This window comes from Cercospora beticola, chromosome 6 (assembly GCF_033473495.1).
Source record: "Cercospora beticola chromosome 6, complete sequence".
In the NCBI taxonomy this organism is placed as follows: domain Eukaryota; kingdom Fungi; phylum Ascomycota; class Dothideomycetes; order Mycosphaerellales; family Mycosphaerellaceae; genus Cercospora; species Cercospora beticola.
Genome location: NC_088940.1, coordinates 2152440 through 2167587, shown reverse-complemented (window position 1 = coordinate 2167587; position 15148 = coordinate 2152440). Strand labels below are relative to the sequence as shown.

General features: G+C 53.7%; 5 protein-coding genes across 5 annotated transcripts; 2 read left to right on the top strand and 3 right to left on the bottom strand.

Annotated features, from left to right (window-relative positions):
- Positions 1 to 1427: 1427 nt before the first annotated feature.
- RHO25_009920 (uncharacterized protein) lies at positions 1428 to 2894 on the bottom strand (the record flags this gene model as incomplete). The annotated part of the gene is made up of 4 exons (XM_023601441.2): positions 1428 to 1547; positions 1597 to 1647; positions 1701 to 2525; positions 2577 to 2894. The coding sequence occupies 4 exons, from the start codon at positions 2892 to 2894 to the stop codon at positions 1428 to 1430; spliced, it is 1314 nt and encodes a 437-aa protein (XP_023453580.1).
- Positions 2895 to 6523: 3629 nt separating this feature from the next.
- RHO25_009919 (uncharacterized protein) lies at positions 6524 to 7655 on the bottom strand (the record flags this gene model as incomplete). Its single annotated transcript, XM_023601440.2, has 2 exons — positions 6524 to 6837; positions 6902 to 7655. The coding sequence occupies 2 exons, from the start codon at positions 7653 to 7655 to the stop codon at positions 6524 to 6526; spliced, it is 1068 nt and encodes a 355-aa protein (XP_023453691.1).
- Positions 7656 to 10457: 2802 nt separating this feature from the next.
- On the top strand, positions 10458 to 11708 carry RHO25_009918 (uncharacterized protein; the record flags this gene model as incomplete). Its single annotated transcript, XM_023601439.1, has 1 exon — positions 10458 to 11708. One exon carries the CDS (start codon positions 10458 to 10460, stop codon positions 11706 to 11708), a length of 1251 nt encoding a protein of 416 aa, XP_023453833.1.
- A 1156-nt stretch (positions 11709 to 12864) lies between these two features.
- RHO25_009917 (uncharacterized protein) lies at positions 12865 to 13803 on the top strand (the record flags this gene model as incomplete). The annotated part of the gene is made up of 2 exons (XM_023601438.2): positions 12865 to 12977; positions 13041 to 13803. 2 exons carry the CDS (start codon positions 12865 to 12867, stop codon positions 13801 to 13803), a joined length of 876 nt encoding a protein of 291 aa, XP_023453581.1.
- A 297-nt stretch (positions 13804 to 14100) lies between these two features.
- RHO25_009916 (uncharacterized protein) lies at positions 14101 to 15023 on the bottom strand (the record flags this gene model as incomplete). The annotated part of the gene is made up of 2 exons (XM_023601437.1): positions 14101 to 14246; positions 14300 to 15023. The coding sequence occupies 2 exons, from the start codon at positions 15021 to 15023 to the stop codon at positions 14101 to 14103; spliced, it is 870 nt and encodes a 289-aa protein (XP_023453582.1).
- Positions 15024 to 15148: the final 125 nt, after the last annotated feature.

Sequence of the window (15148 nt, the reverse complement as noted above, 5' to 3'; positions counted from 1 at the left end):
GCTAGTTTTATAGCTCAAATTACGCGTGAACCGGAAAAACTTCGTCGTCGGTAGTTGTTTTTGTTATTGCTTGATAATTGATTATAGAAAAGGTACTTGTCAGGCAAGAGTCTCCCTGTCACCAGGGCGGACGGGGCGAAGCCTATAACCGACTATTGCGTGCTCGAGACCGGGTTCCTGACTTGCAGACGAGTTCATGCCTGCGAGATGGAAGCAAGGTTGTGGCGGCCATTGAGTCGGAATGCCGGGAGCTAGTAGCTGTCGACTAGCATGGCATGTTCGGGAGGACTTCTGTCGGTTGCTGGAAGCCGATATCCTTCTAGCGCACAGTGATCTGGTGACAGCGAATCATGTATGTTGGGCACTGCTCTGGAAGGCGTGCATGAGACCTATGTTTACTAGCACAACCTGGACGGAAGAACGACGACGAACCTTGTGCAGGATTTCCAACCTAGGGCTCCATCTTGCCCTTCTCTATTAACCTTTTGCTTTGTGAGCGGTGCTGTGACTGCTGTCGCTAACAGTCTGTACCTATGCGGCGCCAGCACGGAGCTCACACGCTATTGACAGCTCATCACAGCTTTTAACCACACGTCACAGGATGACATTTTCGCTCTAGAAGCGACTAGCGGCAGGTCTGGACATGCTCGACGCATGTACCGTCAACGCGCGGCGGTTCATCTTGACAGTGGTGCATGGCAAACATCGCAAATACACTTCCATCACAGCATCTGCTGTGGCTGGAGAGCTGTCACTCCCCGAGGCTTTAGAGCGGTCAGACCGCAACCGATCATCGATCACTGCCGGCCGTTGAGCCTACATACTTCCCTACCACCACAGATAGCACAGCTTTATTTAGGTGATGCTTTAGGTGTTGCTTTCTTCGACAGGACATAGCCTCAATAAATCTTCTTGACTGCAGCATCTGAAACACAGAAATGCGCCTCAATCCTAGGGAGACAGCTCTATCTTTACAGCCTTTCCATGCCCTTACTCGTCCTCGGCATCCACTCCGATGGCCTTCTCGGCAAGCTTCGTTCCTAAGCTTTAATCTTGATATCAAATCTTGGAACAAGTTGTGATAAGCACAGCGGAGTGGTTGCCGCTTACGGATTCTTGGACGTGACGATTGGTTTCAAGGTTGCGACTGCGCTTTTCGTAGATCAGCATTCCATGCGTGTCCTTTGAGCGACTTCGTGTGTTCTTGTGAAAGTGTTGCCATTGCATTTGATATCCAGTATCATCCCAACCCTGATCGTACCATGTCTGCTTGCTGTGTCTTTCGTCTGTGTCTTCGTCACCCATCCTATTTTTTTTTTAGGTGTCATTGCGCCATAAAGTCCCGACCGTCTACCCTATCTATGAAACATTGAAGCTTGAACAAGAATGAAGTAGAAATACAAATGAATGGAAGTCAAATCAGCGCCTCAGGAGTCGCAGTCCCGGCTGCTCCCCCGGCTTTTTTCGCGCTTGTCGCGTAGCTCTGGGCAACGCCGGCGGTGGTTGATAAACCAGTTGCTGACTTGGGTCATACTGATGCCCGTAGCCTGTGCAGTGTCAACATATGCGATGTACATCGGGGGTCTAAGCACGAACGTTGGAAAAGATGGCCTTTTGCTCCTCGCTGGGATATGGGTTGGCTATGTTCTGCTCAACTATTAGCAAAGTAATTCGCAAGTTGGGATTCAGGGGGAACATACCTGATCAAACCAGGTCTTCATAATTTCTGTTGACTGTTTCGGCAAATTACTTCTCTTTCTTGCCTTGCCATGCTGGTATTCATAGTGACTCGGCATGAAGAATGGAGGCGCATTGCTCTGGTACGGATGGGATGGAAAGCCGACCGGACGAGGCTGCTGTCCCTCTGGTCTTCCGTATCTGGCACTGTCTCGTGGATCGTTGTAGATGTCTCGCGTTTGCTGATAATGTCCTGGTCTGGGTGGCTCTCGTTCATAAGTACGTGGTGCGTACATGCCGTAACTGCTCACAGAGGATCTACGTGAACTCGGACGGTCGCTGGACTGTCCAAAGCTTTCTCTGATTTGTCGTGTAAATGGATCTGGCGCGGTGCCAGTAAAAGGATTGACTCGAGGATATGAGGGTTCAAGCATGGTGGATGTAGGTGTTTGTTCTGGAGTTCGGTAGTGGCCAGCACCGCTATCATAAATTTGACGTCCGCCAGCGGACTTCGGAGGTTGACAATGCGCTCCCCACGGCGGACTGTTCACGGCGTGAATACTCGTTCGATGACTATCGCTCGTTTCCATTGGTGGGAATTGAGACATCGACAAGCGCGAAGAGGTCGCATGAGCGTTCGATTCGAGTGTCGCTGTGGGCGCAAAACGTGGGCCAGCCATCGCAGGTTCGGGGAACCCAACAGATCCGGTGCGCTGCTTCTTGTTGGGATACAAAGAAGGTGGTTTGTACGTTGATGTGATGTAGGATGGCTCTCGTGGGGCCAACTGACCGGGACTTCCGCCCGGACTGGGTGTCCTAGGAGGACTCGAGATGTTGTTGCCGAGGACCTGCTTAGAAGTCAGTATCACGTTGATCCCGCTCGACAGCTTTCAATATACCGTTTTGAGAGGAGGCAGTGATGGCTTTTGTCCGTCACCATTCTGGTAAGGAGGAGAGTGAGGAGCGTTGGTATTGCGACTGTCTCGACGAGAATGAGTAGGCCCGTCGGGTATTCCTATCGACCTTTCGCCCAAGTACGGGCGCGTGAGAAGTGGCCCGTTGTCGTACGCAGTGTCCAAGGCTTCTTTGCTACTGCGCGACGCTTCTGGAGTCGGTAGACGTGGTGAGCGGTATCTCCGATCTCTCGACTGGTAATGTCGCTGATATGGCGTCCCTTCGTTTAGTGTGAGGCTTTCCATAACGACAGTGTCCGGCATGTCAAGACGTTGGTGTCGATTAGTGAGCAGCCAGTGTATACCGAGCAAAGGTCTGATAGTTGACGACGCCGAGGTGACGTGCGGCTGCTTTGACAAATCGGCGACCACAGACGCAAGGAGGGCTAGCAGCAGCTTTTGAACAAGTTAGATCTTTCGAGTTAGCCTGGAGCATCGAGCGTTAAGGTTGCTTCAATCGTTGTTCGGTAAGCGCTTCGCTCATGCTTAATAAAGAGGAGAACTCTCGAGACAGCAGCTTGGCCAGGGTCAATGTTTGGAGAGGCCAATAATGGGTCCTCGTGCGGGACTCGACTAGGAGTACACAACGGGAGCAGTGCTCCTGCTCAAGGCCTGTCGAGAGTGAACCAAGATCCGACGCATTGGCGTTCAGCGTGCATAGAGTCGCGGGCGGGTCCTGCAAGTGATCAGGATCTGCCTGACGGACTTTGCCCGTCGCACTCATGCGGCGACGAAACACATTGCGCAAATGATGCAGGCAAGGGTGCAGCACTTTCCAGGATGCTGAGATAGACTACTTTCACGATCCCGTGCGTACCCTCTCGAGATGCCGGACCAGTCCCAGCTCCCAGCTCCCATTCACCGGCCCGCATGGCGCATGTCCCATGCAGTGGCCGGGCGTCATAGCCCGTTACCTGAACCAGACAAGTGACCTGTTGACACGCGCTTAGTGCTCCAGAGGCAACGGACCCGCCGAGCTAGGGACAGTGCCAACTTGGGGTATCGCAACACTGTATAGTGCGATGGTATCAGCCCGGATGACCATCCCTGGCCACGAGATCCAACTTGGCGGTCAGTCGGAAGGGTGGTTGAGGCGCAGACAGCGCAGCAGTGTGCGTCGCCGCGGCAGCAGCAAGAAAGTGGGGAGGCTATACAGTTCGCAGTATACCACGATGCCTAGTTTCCTCGCGCGATGCCAGGCCCGTCACAGACGAATCTCCAAGCCTAACCTTAAACCACTGACAGCTGAAAGAATGACTGTGGCTGCAAAAGGCATTGATCGCCCACGAGCGCGGCAGCCGGACTGATTCCTGGCGGCCGTCTATCTTCGGCCTGCCACGGCGCCGTGGTGAAAAGCGTGTACTTCCCTGTCAGAGCCGCCACGGCCGCGAGCGAGCACGCCGCACGACTCGAGCATGCCCGCTGCCGTCGTGCTGTGGGCGAGCGGTGAGTGCGCAATAGGCTGCTTTGCGAGATGCCTTCTAATGAGCTTGTCGTCCCGACTGCAGCGTGCAATTAATGACGAACCCGGAACTCTGCCAATGAGTGCAGCGCGTCGTTGCATATTGACGATCCAGTGAAGACTCGGCTGCCACATGATCGGCATGTGGCCCAAATGATGAATCCACAAGATGGCAACGCGCCCGGCTCATCGAGAGTTGTCAGGCCGGGACCCAAGTGCACTTACTCCACATGGCAGCGCCGTCCATTATGCGATAATGACAGGCACAATCTCACCCGCCCGTGGCAGCGTGCGTGCATTCGAAACAGGGCCCGTTGTGCTCACGCCCCCAACTCTCAGGGCCCGCTGTACGAACCTCTCCAGCGGGCGCGGTGTGAAGGGCCTTGCTTGCTCCCACGATGATGAACAGGCTCGTTCCGAAGCAATTCGGGGCCCTCTGGGACTTTGACACATTGCAGGGTTCGTTGCGTAACAGACGGGCGTGCCAGATCCGCGGGCGGCCTCGACGAGCAATGCGGTCGTCGCCGTCGTGGACTGCAGAGGAGGCGCTCCCACCGCCCCGCGACGCCAGGTTCGCGCAGGCAGGAGGTCGCCGCGCCGCCATGAGGTGACGTGCGCGGTCTTCGCGGTGGGCGCTAATGCCGTTGACAGCAGCGCAGCGGCGTGACAGGTCGGCAGAGGCAGAGGAGGTGTGCGAGGTGGTGTGCTGATTGGACGCGGCGTAAATGGGAAGAGGTCCATCTCAAACGTTGCAGCGCTGTGCTGCCTGACGACGGCAGCGTGATTGGCAGCAGGGATTGAGGCGAAATGTCGCGTTCCCAACTCCACGGACCCGCGACATCCAGCAGCACCTCACGCCGGCGCGATTGATGAGATGCTGCATCGGGCCTTATCACACGCAAGAGCCATGGCTGCTGCAGTTGCTGGAGCTTGGCCTCCCACGCTGTCGCCGCCCCGCTCCGCCGCCTTCCCGCCGCGACGCTGCGCTGGGAGACAACAACGTGGCCGACGGGCTGACCTCGTCGTCTTCCTGCAGAAGCGGCGCCTGGTTGCTTGGCGCACAAATCGACGAGCGTGCCCGCCTGATGGCCACAGGCATTCGACCTCAGCACCGTCTGGATCCATTCCGCACTTCCGCCGCCCTGTCAGCCAACAAGAGCTCGACCGAGCATCTGCGAGATGTGCAGTGCATGCCTAGGTCGCCAGCGCCTTGGGTGCGAGAATGCTACCGCTCGACCATGCTGTGGCCAAATGTGGCGGCGAGCACGCCAGCTCCTTTGCTGCCCGAACAATCTATCTCTGCTGCCCTTTAGATTGCACGTCATGTGCGATGCACCACATCTCTGCGACCGCTGCACCAGCGAGCTGCACGCTGCCGCCCATCGACGCATCATCGACGGCTCGGGAGCCTCGATGCACTCCTCGCAAGCGCGCTCCAGGTAATGGGGGCGCGAGTGCATCTTCCCCTTTCGCGCAACGCCGAAGCTGGGGCATGTGGGACGAGAATCGCCTTAATATATCCTCCCCTCGCGCGCCATGCAATGCAACCAACGACATGTCCGGGAACGGCCCGGATCTGCCATCTTGGTTCGGATCATTGTGATCTGGTGTATGGACCTGGCAGGGTGGGACCGCCCACGGACCAGGAATCACTCCTCTGCCTCGCTGCGACTGGTTCGCAGCTTTCCCACCACTGCGGCACTGGGGTTGGTGCGAGGTGCACAGTTACCACTCGCTTCAGCGCTGTGCGATGCAACGCCTTGTGAATTCAAGTCAACATTGGTCGACGGACATGTTACAGAGTGGTAGCGCAAGCAGCAAGGCGCAACCTCAGGATAAGGCGAACATGGTTGACTCCAACGAGAGGCATCAAGGACTTCGCCCTCGTACTACCATGCCGACTTAAACGAGCATGTCACCCGACGGAGCAGAGTCTCCGCTCTGAGTTTTGGACGTCGCCGTGTTCCTGATAGGTTACCGACCGTTTCTCCTCGATCATATGCCATGTTGTGGACAAGGGAACGGCGTGTCATGTCATGATCCAAACTACTACCCCATACAATGGGAGTCTGATGAAACTGCAGCTCGTGTCGAGTGCAACATGGCAGACGCCACGCTAAAATGCGGTCTGGACGACCGGGCGGGCGAGCAGACCCACGAAAGCTTGCAACGGGAACTTAGCTATAGCAGCCGTCATATCTCGCCATCTGTTCACGCAAGCAGAGCCACGAGAACACAAAGGTGATGTTATGAGCAGGCTTGGAGTGCATCATTGAAACGCCCTCCGAATCTCTATGTCTAATCTGATGTATTGTTCTAGGTGCCGCGCGTCCCACAGTCCGGCAGACCGCTATTCTCAACTCCATCGCTATGCTCTTTCCAAGGTCGTATCAGTCATCAAGCGTTACATTCGTCACGAAACATTCGTGTCTCACAACAAGATCCAAGCAAGCAAGGCCGCGCTGAAGCCCAAGTGAACTGTCGATATCCTGTTCATTGCTGGCACACTTCCCGAAGTCTCGCTCAGCAAAGCTGTGGGTACCGTTGTCCGACCCGTTGCGGTGATGCCATTCAATGTATCCACGGCCTCGATCGCCGGACCAACGTTGAAAAAGTCAACTAGAAAGAAGTTGGGCGCTCTGCCGTAGAGAGCGGTACACTCTGATGCTGCAGTGCCGAGGGTGCCTACGCCACTGCCAGGGGAGTTTGTGACTGGCGTATATGTCTCGTTCGGACTTTGAATTCCTGTGACTAATGGTAAGCAGACACATCGAGGATAATTTTGGGGAACTCATCATATCGCACTTACCAAACGCTTGATTCTCGTAGAGAAAGTGGTTTACCAGCGTCATGTAACCACTGGAAACGGCTGTCGCAGCCTGATTTGCGAGGCTCGATGGCCGGCTCACCTGACAAGAGAAGTCGGTAGGCGCAGAATTGTCGTAGTCGTTCTCGACGATATAGGTGAACTCGTTCATCAAGTATGTCGCTCCAGCATTATCACTGAGGCTCGCCACGAAGTTCATCGATCGCGTCCCAGCACTGATCAGAGTCTGCAGTGTAGGCCAGTCGCTGTTCGCGGTAGTGTTGGTTGGCGTATATGCATACTGATTCATACCAGAGGCAGTGTAAGCAGCCCCGATCTCACTGGCAGAGGCGCCCGCTCCGTTCACAAGCAAGACTGTAACAACATCATTGGGATTCGCATCCATCCAGGTTTTGATCTCCGTCAGCCAGCTCTCCAGTGTCCCCGCGTCAAGTAGTGAGCAACTCGTATGGCAGACATGAAGGCCGGAAGCCGTGTCGTTGGGAGTCTGTATTTGCGCAGATACCAGTCGGACGCCGGCAGCTAATTGTGTAGTGGTATTGTAGAATTGGTTCCCGGATGTGGAGAAGCTGGTCGTTTCATCGCGGAGAAAGGGACTGTTGTGTGCTCCAAGGTAAGTTATATTCGAGTATGATCTTTCGCAGAGATCCGGGCTGTTGTTGCATGCTGTTTGTGCTACCACTGTCTGGAGTGTTATGCTGGCGAAGAGAACTGACTGCCAGATTCGTTTGAACATGATTATGTCTTGGCCTGCGGGGCTACTTGACTTCCAGCACTTTGACTTGAAAGGAAAAGCTGCCGCTCTTGATGGACCCGATTCTGCTGTACAAGCGACTGACAATGGCGAACTCAAAAAGACAGATACGCCATGGATGTCGATGCAAGATGGCAAGAAAATGTCAAGAACATACGGTCAAATAGCGACAGTCCCTCTTGCCGCAGCGCTGCATCTTACCTCACTATGTGGGTAGCGGGAGGCGAATGAGCTTTCCATTCGGTGTACTCGTCAGCAGCTCTGTGACGACCAAGCCTCTAAAACAGAGGCGACGCGTTGCAGCTGGCCTTGGTGCGACAAATGCACTTCTGCTTTGACAAACATCCATTGCATCATGATCATCTATTCGTCAGCATCGGAGCAATTTGGCCTGATGCATTGGGGCTGTGAAGCGGAAGCAGTAGCATTGGTACATGTATTTTGATGGTCAGCAGTCACTGCTGAGGCTCATGCGAACACGGGAAAGTGCGACGTCCACACGTCCACAGACACGTGCTCGGCTGTGGCCGAATGTCATCCATGTCTATTTCTGGCCAGGGTCGAGACGTCACAACGACACGAACACTTCAACTTGTGGACCTGCCACGACGCTGCACTTCACCTTCGACGCGCTTCGCCATGAGATCTCCACCGGCCACCTGCAGTACATTTTGGTCGGCGGTGGCTGAACTCTGCGCAGATCACGCTGGCGAGCACCTGCTGCAGCAGCGAGTCACTCCCGTCGCCTCGACGACTTCGGGATTTTTGCTCTCCTGAAACCGGCTTGCGTTGAGGTGCCGAAAGCAAAATAGGCAGCCCTGTTGACTCACAAGTAGGGTTACGTCTGTCAACCATCGAAAAGACTTCCGACTCGGTCGCAGTGTGCCCGAATTAGCACTCACCGCAAGAAGAAATCCATTGTCAGCACAAAATACTGGGTCGGCTTCGCAAGCGTGTGGCTGATCAGCATGTCAATGCAGGAGCGCATCAACTTCAATGGTTTGCACAGGTCTTGCTCCGGCCAGAGACTGCGGGCTCTGCTGCTGACATTGTTACATCAATGCAGCACCGCTGAGCTGAACTTGGTGCGCTGTTCTGCCCACGCCGCATGGTACGGGGAAGTGCCTGGAAAAGTGCCTATGCATGATCTTCGTGCAGACAGCTGCGCCTAGTGGCGATCCCGTAGAAAGAGTCAGCTACGGGCGTCTCGCTTGAGCACGATTGACGCGCGCGTGCTTGGGGTTGCTTGCATTGACTTGTCTCCACGCGCGCTGTCGCAGGATCCGACTCAGCGACCAGCATGGCCTGAGTTATGGCGGCATCTGATCGAACCCAGACTCAAGAATCCTATCGTCCCGTAGACAAGCCTTTAAGGAAGCGTCTTTGACAAATTCTTCCTTTAGGCTCATCCGGTATCTTCTCACATGGCTGGTATCCAGCCGCAACCGGGTGCAAAGACCAGCTGTAGCCTTGCAGATCGAAGATGACAGGAGGTTGTGGAGGCTCGCCGCCCCTCGACAGCTAGGCGAGCTCTGTTACCGGATGCTGGTGGTTGGATGTGAGCTGTCTGGTCGAGATACAGCGATTGTCCACGCCGCTGAACAGGATCAACAATCGCAAGCGCGCGAACCTTCTCCTTCACTCACAATCACGCCGAATTCCGAGTACCTGGGGTCTGCCCATGCGGTGACATCTCCTCAGCGCAGGATTTCGAATGCAGGACCTTGCCATCTCACGAGTGCGCGTCGGACCAAGAATGATCGTGCCGGAAGATATGAGCCTTCTCAACGTCCCTCTCCTGACATCGCTCAGTGAGCAGCATGTCGCTGACTGACATGCGGCGCAGGATTAGAACAACTGGCCCGCCTGACCATGCCGCCACTCGCTGGCTCGTTTGCGATCCGAATCATCACTGCAACGCCAGTTTCGCCATGTTGACGAGGAGCGCCACTCACTAAAGAAATCAATAGTCGGGCGGTTGCGCTGCCGTTGTCTCATCGAGCGAGAGGCGTCTCAAGGTGAAGCAGCAGTTGGCACCTGTCGTGCGTCTTAGGTATAGGCCCTGACTACGAGACTCGTCAGTCTCCCGGTTCTTCCACCATCTTTGCCGCGACATGATGGACGATAGACCTGATAAGATCATGTCAGCCAAGAGAGGTGTATCCTGGAACACTGATTCGAAAATCGCAGCGACATCGGGTTTCCTCGTCAGATTCGTGCAGTGATTACCAGACGCGTGCCAGAGGACCTCCTTCGCCAGGCATGCGTCGCTGTTCCTTTATGTTCAAAACTGCAGTGTCATGGTCTGGGAGCCCAGTATTCCGACATCATGCGATAGCTACAGTCACGATAGTGCCGTCTTCAATGCGGAGCAACATCGCTCTTCGGGTGCAGTGAGCGCATCTTACTTACGAAAACGTCCCTCGCAATTAAGGGAGAGGTTTTGAGCTGCCGTTTGGAAGCGGCTTGACTTCTTCGCTTCTCTCGGAGACCGTGACGTTACTGTATGCACAGCCTCCACTCACTGATATGCTATTTACCCGTCCCTGGGCTGTATACTACGTGTTGTGCTCATGCACTGTCTGATTTGATATCGTGTGCTGCCAACCTTCCTAGTCTGGAATGTGCGCAGGAGCTTGCGAGGCGACCTCGACACATCATCTCCTACGTCACCTCTGTGCAAGAAAGCAATTCATCGTGCCTAGAACACGTTCAGCGAACAACATCATATCTGCCAGCACTGACTCGCTGGCATACCACCTTTTTCCCGGCACAGTCACCAACATGACGTCCACCGTCAAGTCAAAAGTCTCCGGCCTCGCAAGCTCGCTCGGAAGCAGCTCAGCTACGACAGAAGAAGCAGAGAAATACAAACTCTTGGTCACTGCAGGACCTTCATACGACCAAGAAAAGCACCGAACAATAAAAGTCAACACCAATGAAGCCACATTTGTCGAGAATGAATTCCTACGAGCCAAAATTTGCGTCCGAGTGAGAGGTTTCCGCGGACTACCTTCTGCCTCACCTCCCACGTCAGATTACTTCGACAATCCCCTACATGAGAAAGATCAATACTCTCTCGGCTTCTCTTTCGTTCCTAAACAAGATCTTCCGAGCGTCGATACAGTCTGGGGTAACGATTTGGATCATCCAGTCCGCGATAGGCTGCCACCGGGATTCAATACTGCGTTCAGGATCGTGAAGGAGTTCATCGATCCTGGTCTTGCTTGTGATGTATATGCTGATGAACCTTGGCTGTATGGTCCTTCTCTGTCCTGCTGGTTTGCGTTGAGGATCGGAGGCGAATACGAAGACAGCGCGGATTTTCCTGCACCGGGGGCATTGACAGATGGCGCAGATGACAGCGGGCAGGATGTAAGAGATCATTTGGGCCTGCCAGAAAACAACGAAAAGAGGAGGAAGTTCTTCTTGAATGCTGAAAATAGGAAGAATTTTGTGTTCCAGAAAGGGAGATTGTATCAAGGTGATTTTTACAATCCTTATCTGGACTTTGCCAATTTTGCTCTCAAGCTGCCGGGATTCAGTTTGAAAGTGATCAAGTATATCGGCGATAAGACGCATTGTTTGCGTTATGTGTTCAAGAACAAGGAGACTGGAGACGTGTATTTCAACGTGAATTTCACGTTGCTCTGGGGCGAGAAGTTGCAGCAGGCATTGCGAGAAGACCAAGAACAAACATCCAGCTCAAAGAGTGGAGATTTGAACGCCGTCGTGACAGACTATGTGAAAGGCACTGGGGCGGATGGGACAGGAGAGCACAAGTCGACTAGTGAAGACAAGTCCCAGCAACCTGCGGACGGAGCTGGACAAACTTCAGAAGAGCAGCAACAAGACCAGAAAGTCGGGAATTCTGCTCCAGATGAAATGCGACTACACCCTGGTGATCAAAACGCTGCTGCCGATGCTCAAGCCGCGAAGCCTCAAGATGATTCGATCGATGAGATCGATCGGCTGCTGCGAGAAACGTCGACTCATCAAAAGAGAGAGGGTCGAATTCTGGACGACGTTGATTGATGTGACGGTGGTGGTCATCTGAAATTGGAGCAAAAAACAACATGGCTTCTCTTCGCACGTCCGAACGCAAATGGCCATCCTATCAGAGACATCCTTCGGTCAAAGCCAAGGAGAGTGCAGACCAGCTGAAGGAAATACTGAATGCCCACGACATAAGAGACCTCTCCTGTCACTATCGTGCTTCGGAAAAGCAGTCTGCTCAAAGTCTCAATCACAGTCTCGTCCGGCACTTCTGTGGCATCGGAAATGGGGTTGAAGAAGCCCGGAACATCTGGTTATTAGCAACAATGGGGCTGAGATCTTCGAGAGAGATGGCCTTGGGCACTCTTGAGAAGCGTTTCCTTCCTCGCATCCTACATATCCTCGATAGCAAGTACTGTTCGCCGACGGAGTGCGTCCAAGTGCATAAGAACAAGTGGGCTGTCGAGGGACGAAGCCGATCCCCGGTCAAGAAACAGAGCATTTCCACCAGCTTATTGCAGACACAAGAGCAACGTCTCTTGTGAGGAGCAGAGAGAGGACCCGGTAAAGTACTCATCGATTTCGAGTGGCACCGAGACCCACTGCGATCGCGCTAGACTTATTGAGAGGGTCTCAATAGTTGGATGTGCATGTAGACATTGGTTGCCATCATCGTTAGACCCGCCATACCCATTGCGTAGCTGCTTCGGGAAGGCATAAAGAGAGTTCATTCTGGAGCAGTTGCAGGCCGACGCAGGCATCAGGCGTCGATGGCTGCCCACGGCTCAAGAACCCGATTGCCCATGCGTTTTACGTGCAAGATTCAACAGCATGAAATTTACTAGATAGAAGATAGAAGGGTAGAAGTAGATGAAGCTTCCGAGGTGTGCTTTGCTCATGAGAGCGTCTCACTACCACCGTCAAATATTGAGTTTCACTTGTCAAAATTTGATGTGCAGATGGCGCTAAGATAAGGTCCACTGCATGATGTAAACGATCTGCTGGAGCTTGACCAGAGCTTCTCACCATCTCGTGAAAGTCGACGCGTTCTCCAACATCTTCTCCCACCTTCTCCCGCACTCTTCATCATCGACTGACACCCACTTCCGCTCACACCAACCGAGAGCACACGTCGGTATCGTGAAAATATTGAAAAGGATAATACGAAGGAGAGGATCAGCCATTGGTTTTCCCAATGGCTACCACAGCAGCAAAGAAGAAGCTCGTCGTATGCGGCGGCAATGGCTTTCTCGGCAGCAGAATATGTAAAGCTGCTGTAGCTCGAGACTGGGACGTCGTCTCAATCAGGTACACACATCTCCACGCTCAGTTATCATCCCGTCCAGATCGCTAACACTAAGCTCCCTACAGCCGCTCCGGCGAACCCTCCTGGCCCTCCGTCTCCTCCCACACCACCGCCCCAACCTGGTCCAAATCCGTAACTTGGCGCAGCGCCAACATCCTCCAACCCTCCACCTACGCATCCGACCTCCAATCCGCCGACTACGTAATCCACAGCATGGGAATCCTCCTCGAAGCCGATTACAAAGGCGTCCTCCAAGGCAAAGAATCCCCCATCTCGGGCCTCCGCCGCGCTTTCAGTCCCACGAAACAAGGCTCCAATATAAATCCCATGCAAAAAGGCAGTGCCATTGAACCCGGGGAACAAGACGGACAAATCACCTACGAACTCATGAATCGCGACTCGGCAATCGTCTTAGCAAGAGAAGCAAATGAAGCCGGAGTGAAAAGTTTCGCGTATATTTCCGCTGCGGCTGGTGCACCCATTCTCCCTGCGAGATATATCAAGACAAAGAGGGAAGCGGAGGATTCCATCGCAACGAATTTTCCAAAGATGAGGAATTTATTTTTCAGGCCAGGATTTCTGTTTGATTCGAGTCGAGGGTTCACGATTCCGATGGCGGCGGTTACGTATGGGGGTTTTATTGTGAATTCTTTGACGGGAGGGAATTTGACTTGGTTGATGGGGGCTGGTGGGGCGAAGCCGCTGAAGGCGGATTTGGTTGCTGAGGCGGTGGTGGAGGGGTTGAGTGATGAGAGTGTTAAGGGGCCGGTGGAGGTGAAGGAGATTGAGGAGTTGGCGAATCGGGGTTGGAGGAGGGGGATGTTGTGAGGGTTGCATAGAGAATGCTGAGAAAAGTGTGTTGATGCGTTCAAGCGAGGTTTGTAGTGTAAATTTGAGTGGCAGCGCCAGAGATGGCTGTAATCACTGTACACACTAGGCATGTGTAACTCTCATTTTCTCAATGTTTTCATTACGGTGACATCGACAAGGAATGGGGGCTGGCATTGAACTTGGAGATGCAACTTAGGATGAATGCACTCATTCTCATAGCTTCATTATTCATTATCGCGCGCACAGGTGGACAAACTACGAGATGAATTTCGGGCATGAAATGTTGAATCTCATTCACTTCTCGACTACGTCAGGCTTGACTTCATCCTTCTTCTGCTCGGTGACTTCGTCTTTAGCATTCTCAACAGGCTTGGTGTCCTTCTCAGCCTCCTCCTCAACCTTCGCCTCGGTCTGCACTGGCTCAGCGCCAGACTCGACTACTACGTTTAGTTAGCAAACACATGCAAACATGACCTGTCAGGCAATTACCCACCTTTCGGAGTAACAATCACAGTATCATCTCCCTCATCCTTCTCCTCCTTTCCCTCGGACTGGTCTTCGGGCTCAACGGCAACGGCCTTCTCCTCGGCGACGGACTCTTCGACTCCGCTAACAGCGCTCTCCTTCTCATCGGTGGAGGCGGACTTCTCAGCCGCTTTGTGTCCGCAACAGCAGGTCTTCGTCTCTCTCTGCCCCTCGACCGACTGCGGCTTCGACTCCTGCTGCTGCTGCTGCTCCCGTGGAGGCAATGCGGGCAACTCCCTCGTGATGTGGTCATGGATGACTTTGACGATTTTGTCGTAGTCGTCGACCTGCTTCGAGGAGGAGTCACAATCCTTCTTGACAACATTGTCGTTGTCAGCAGTCGGGTTGTTGCTGTAGGGAATCGGCGTGTCGGCCGAGCCAGACGCTGTTGCTGATGGGATTTTGCTTTTGCCGATAGGTGTGCTGTAAATGGACTCGTCGTCCACAGCATCTTGACCAGTGTTGGTTTTGTCTTTGCCCTTGCTGTTGCTGTCGTAGCATGCGTTGGAGAGATATCCTGAGTCGTCGAACTTGAATGGGTCTTCTAGACTGGTCTTGCCGATGTTGAAGTCGGACTTGGGCTCTGCGGATTTGGAGGTACTACCGCCTTCGAGTGACTTGGAATATTGCTGCTTCTTGTTGGCGAAGGCGTCTTGGTACTGGATCTGATTCGCGATCGCGCTCGCCGACATTATATTGAAAGAGGCTTTGGATAAATCTGATGTTGTTGCAAATGGGAACTGCAATCAGTTGCAGTGCAGAAGGTCTGGTGATGTGATCGTACTTGGTTTGCTGAGTAGGCATGGTGGACTTGATG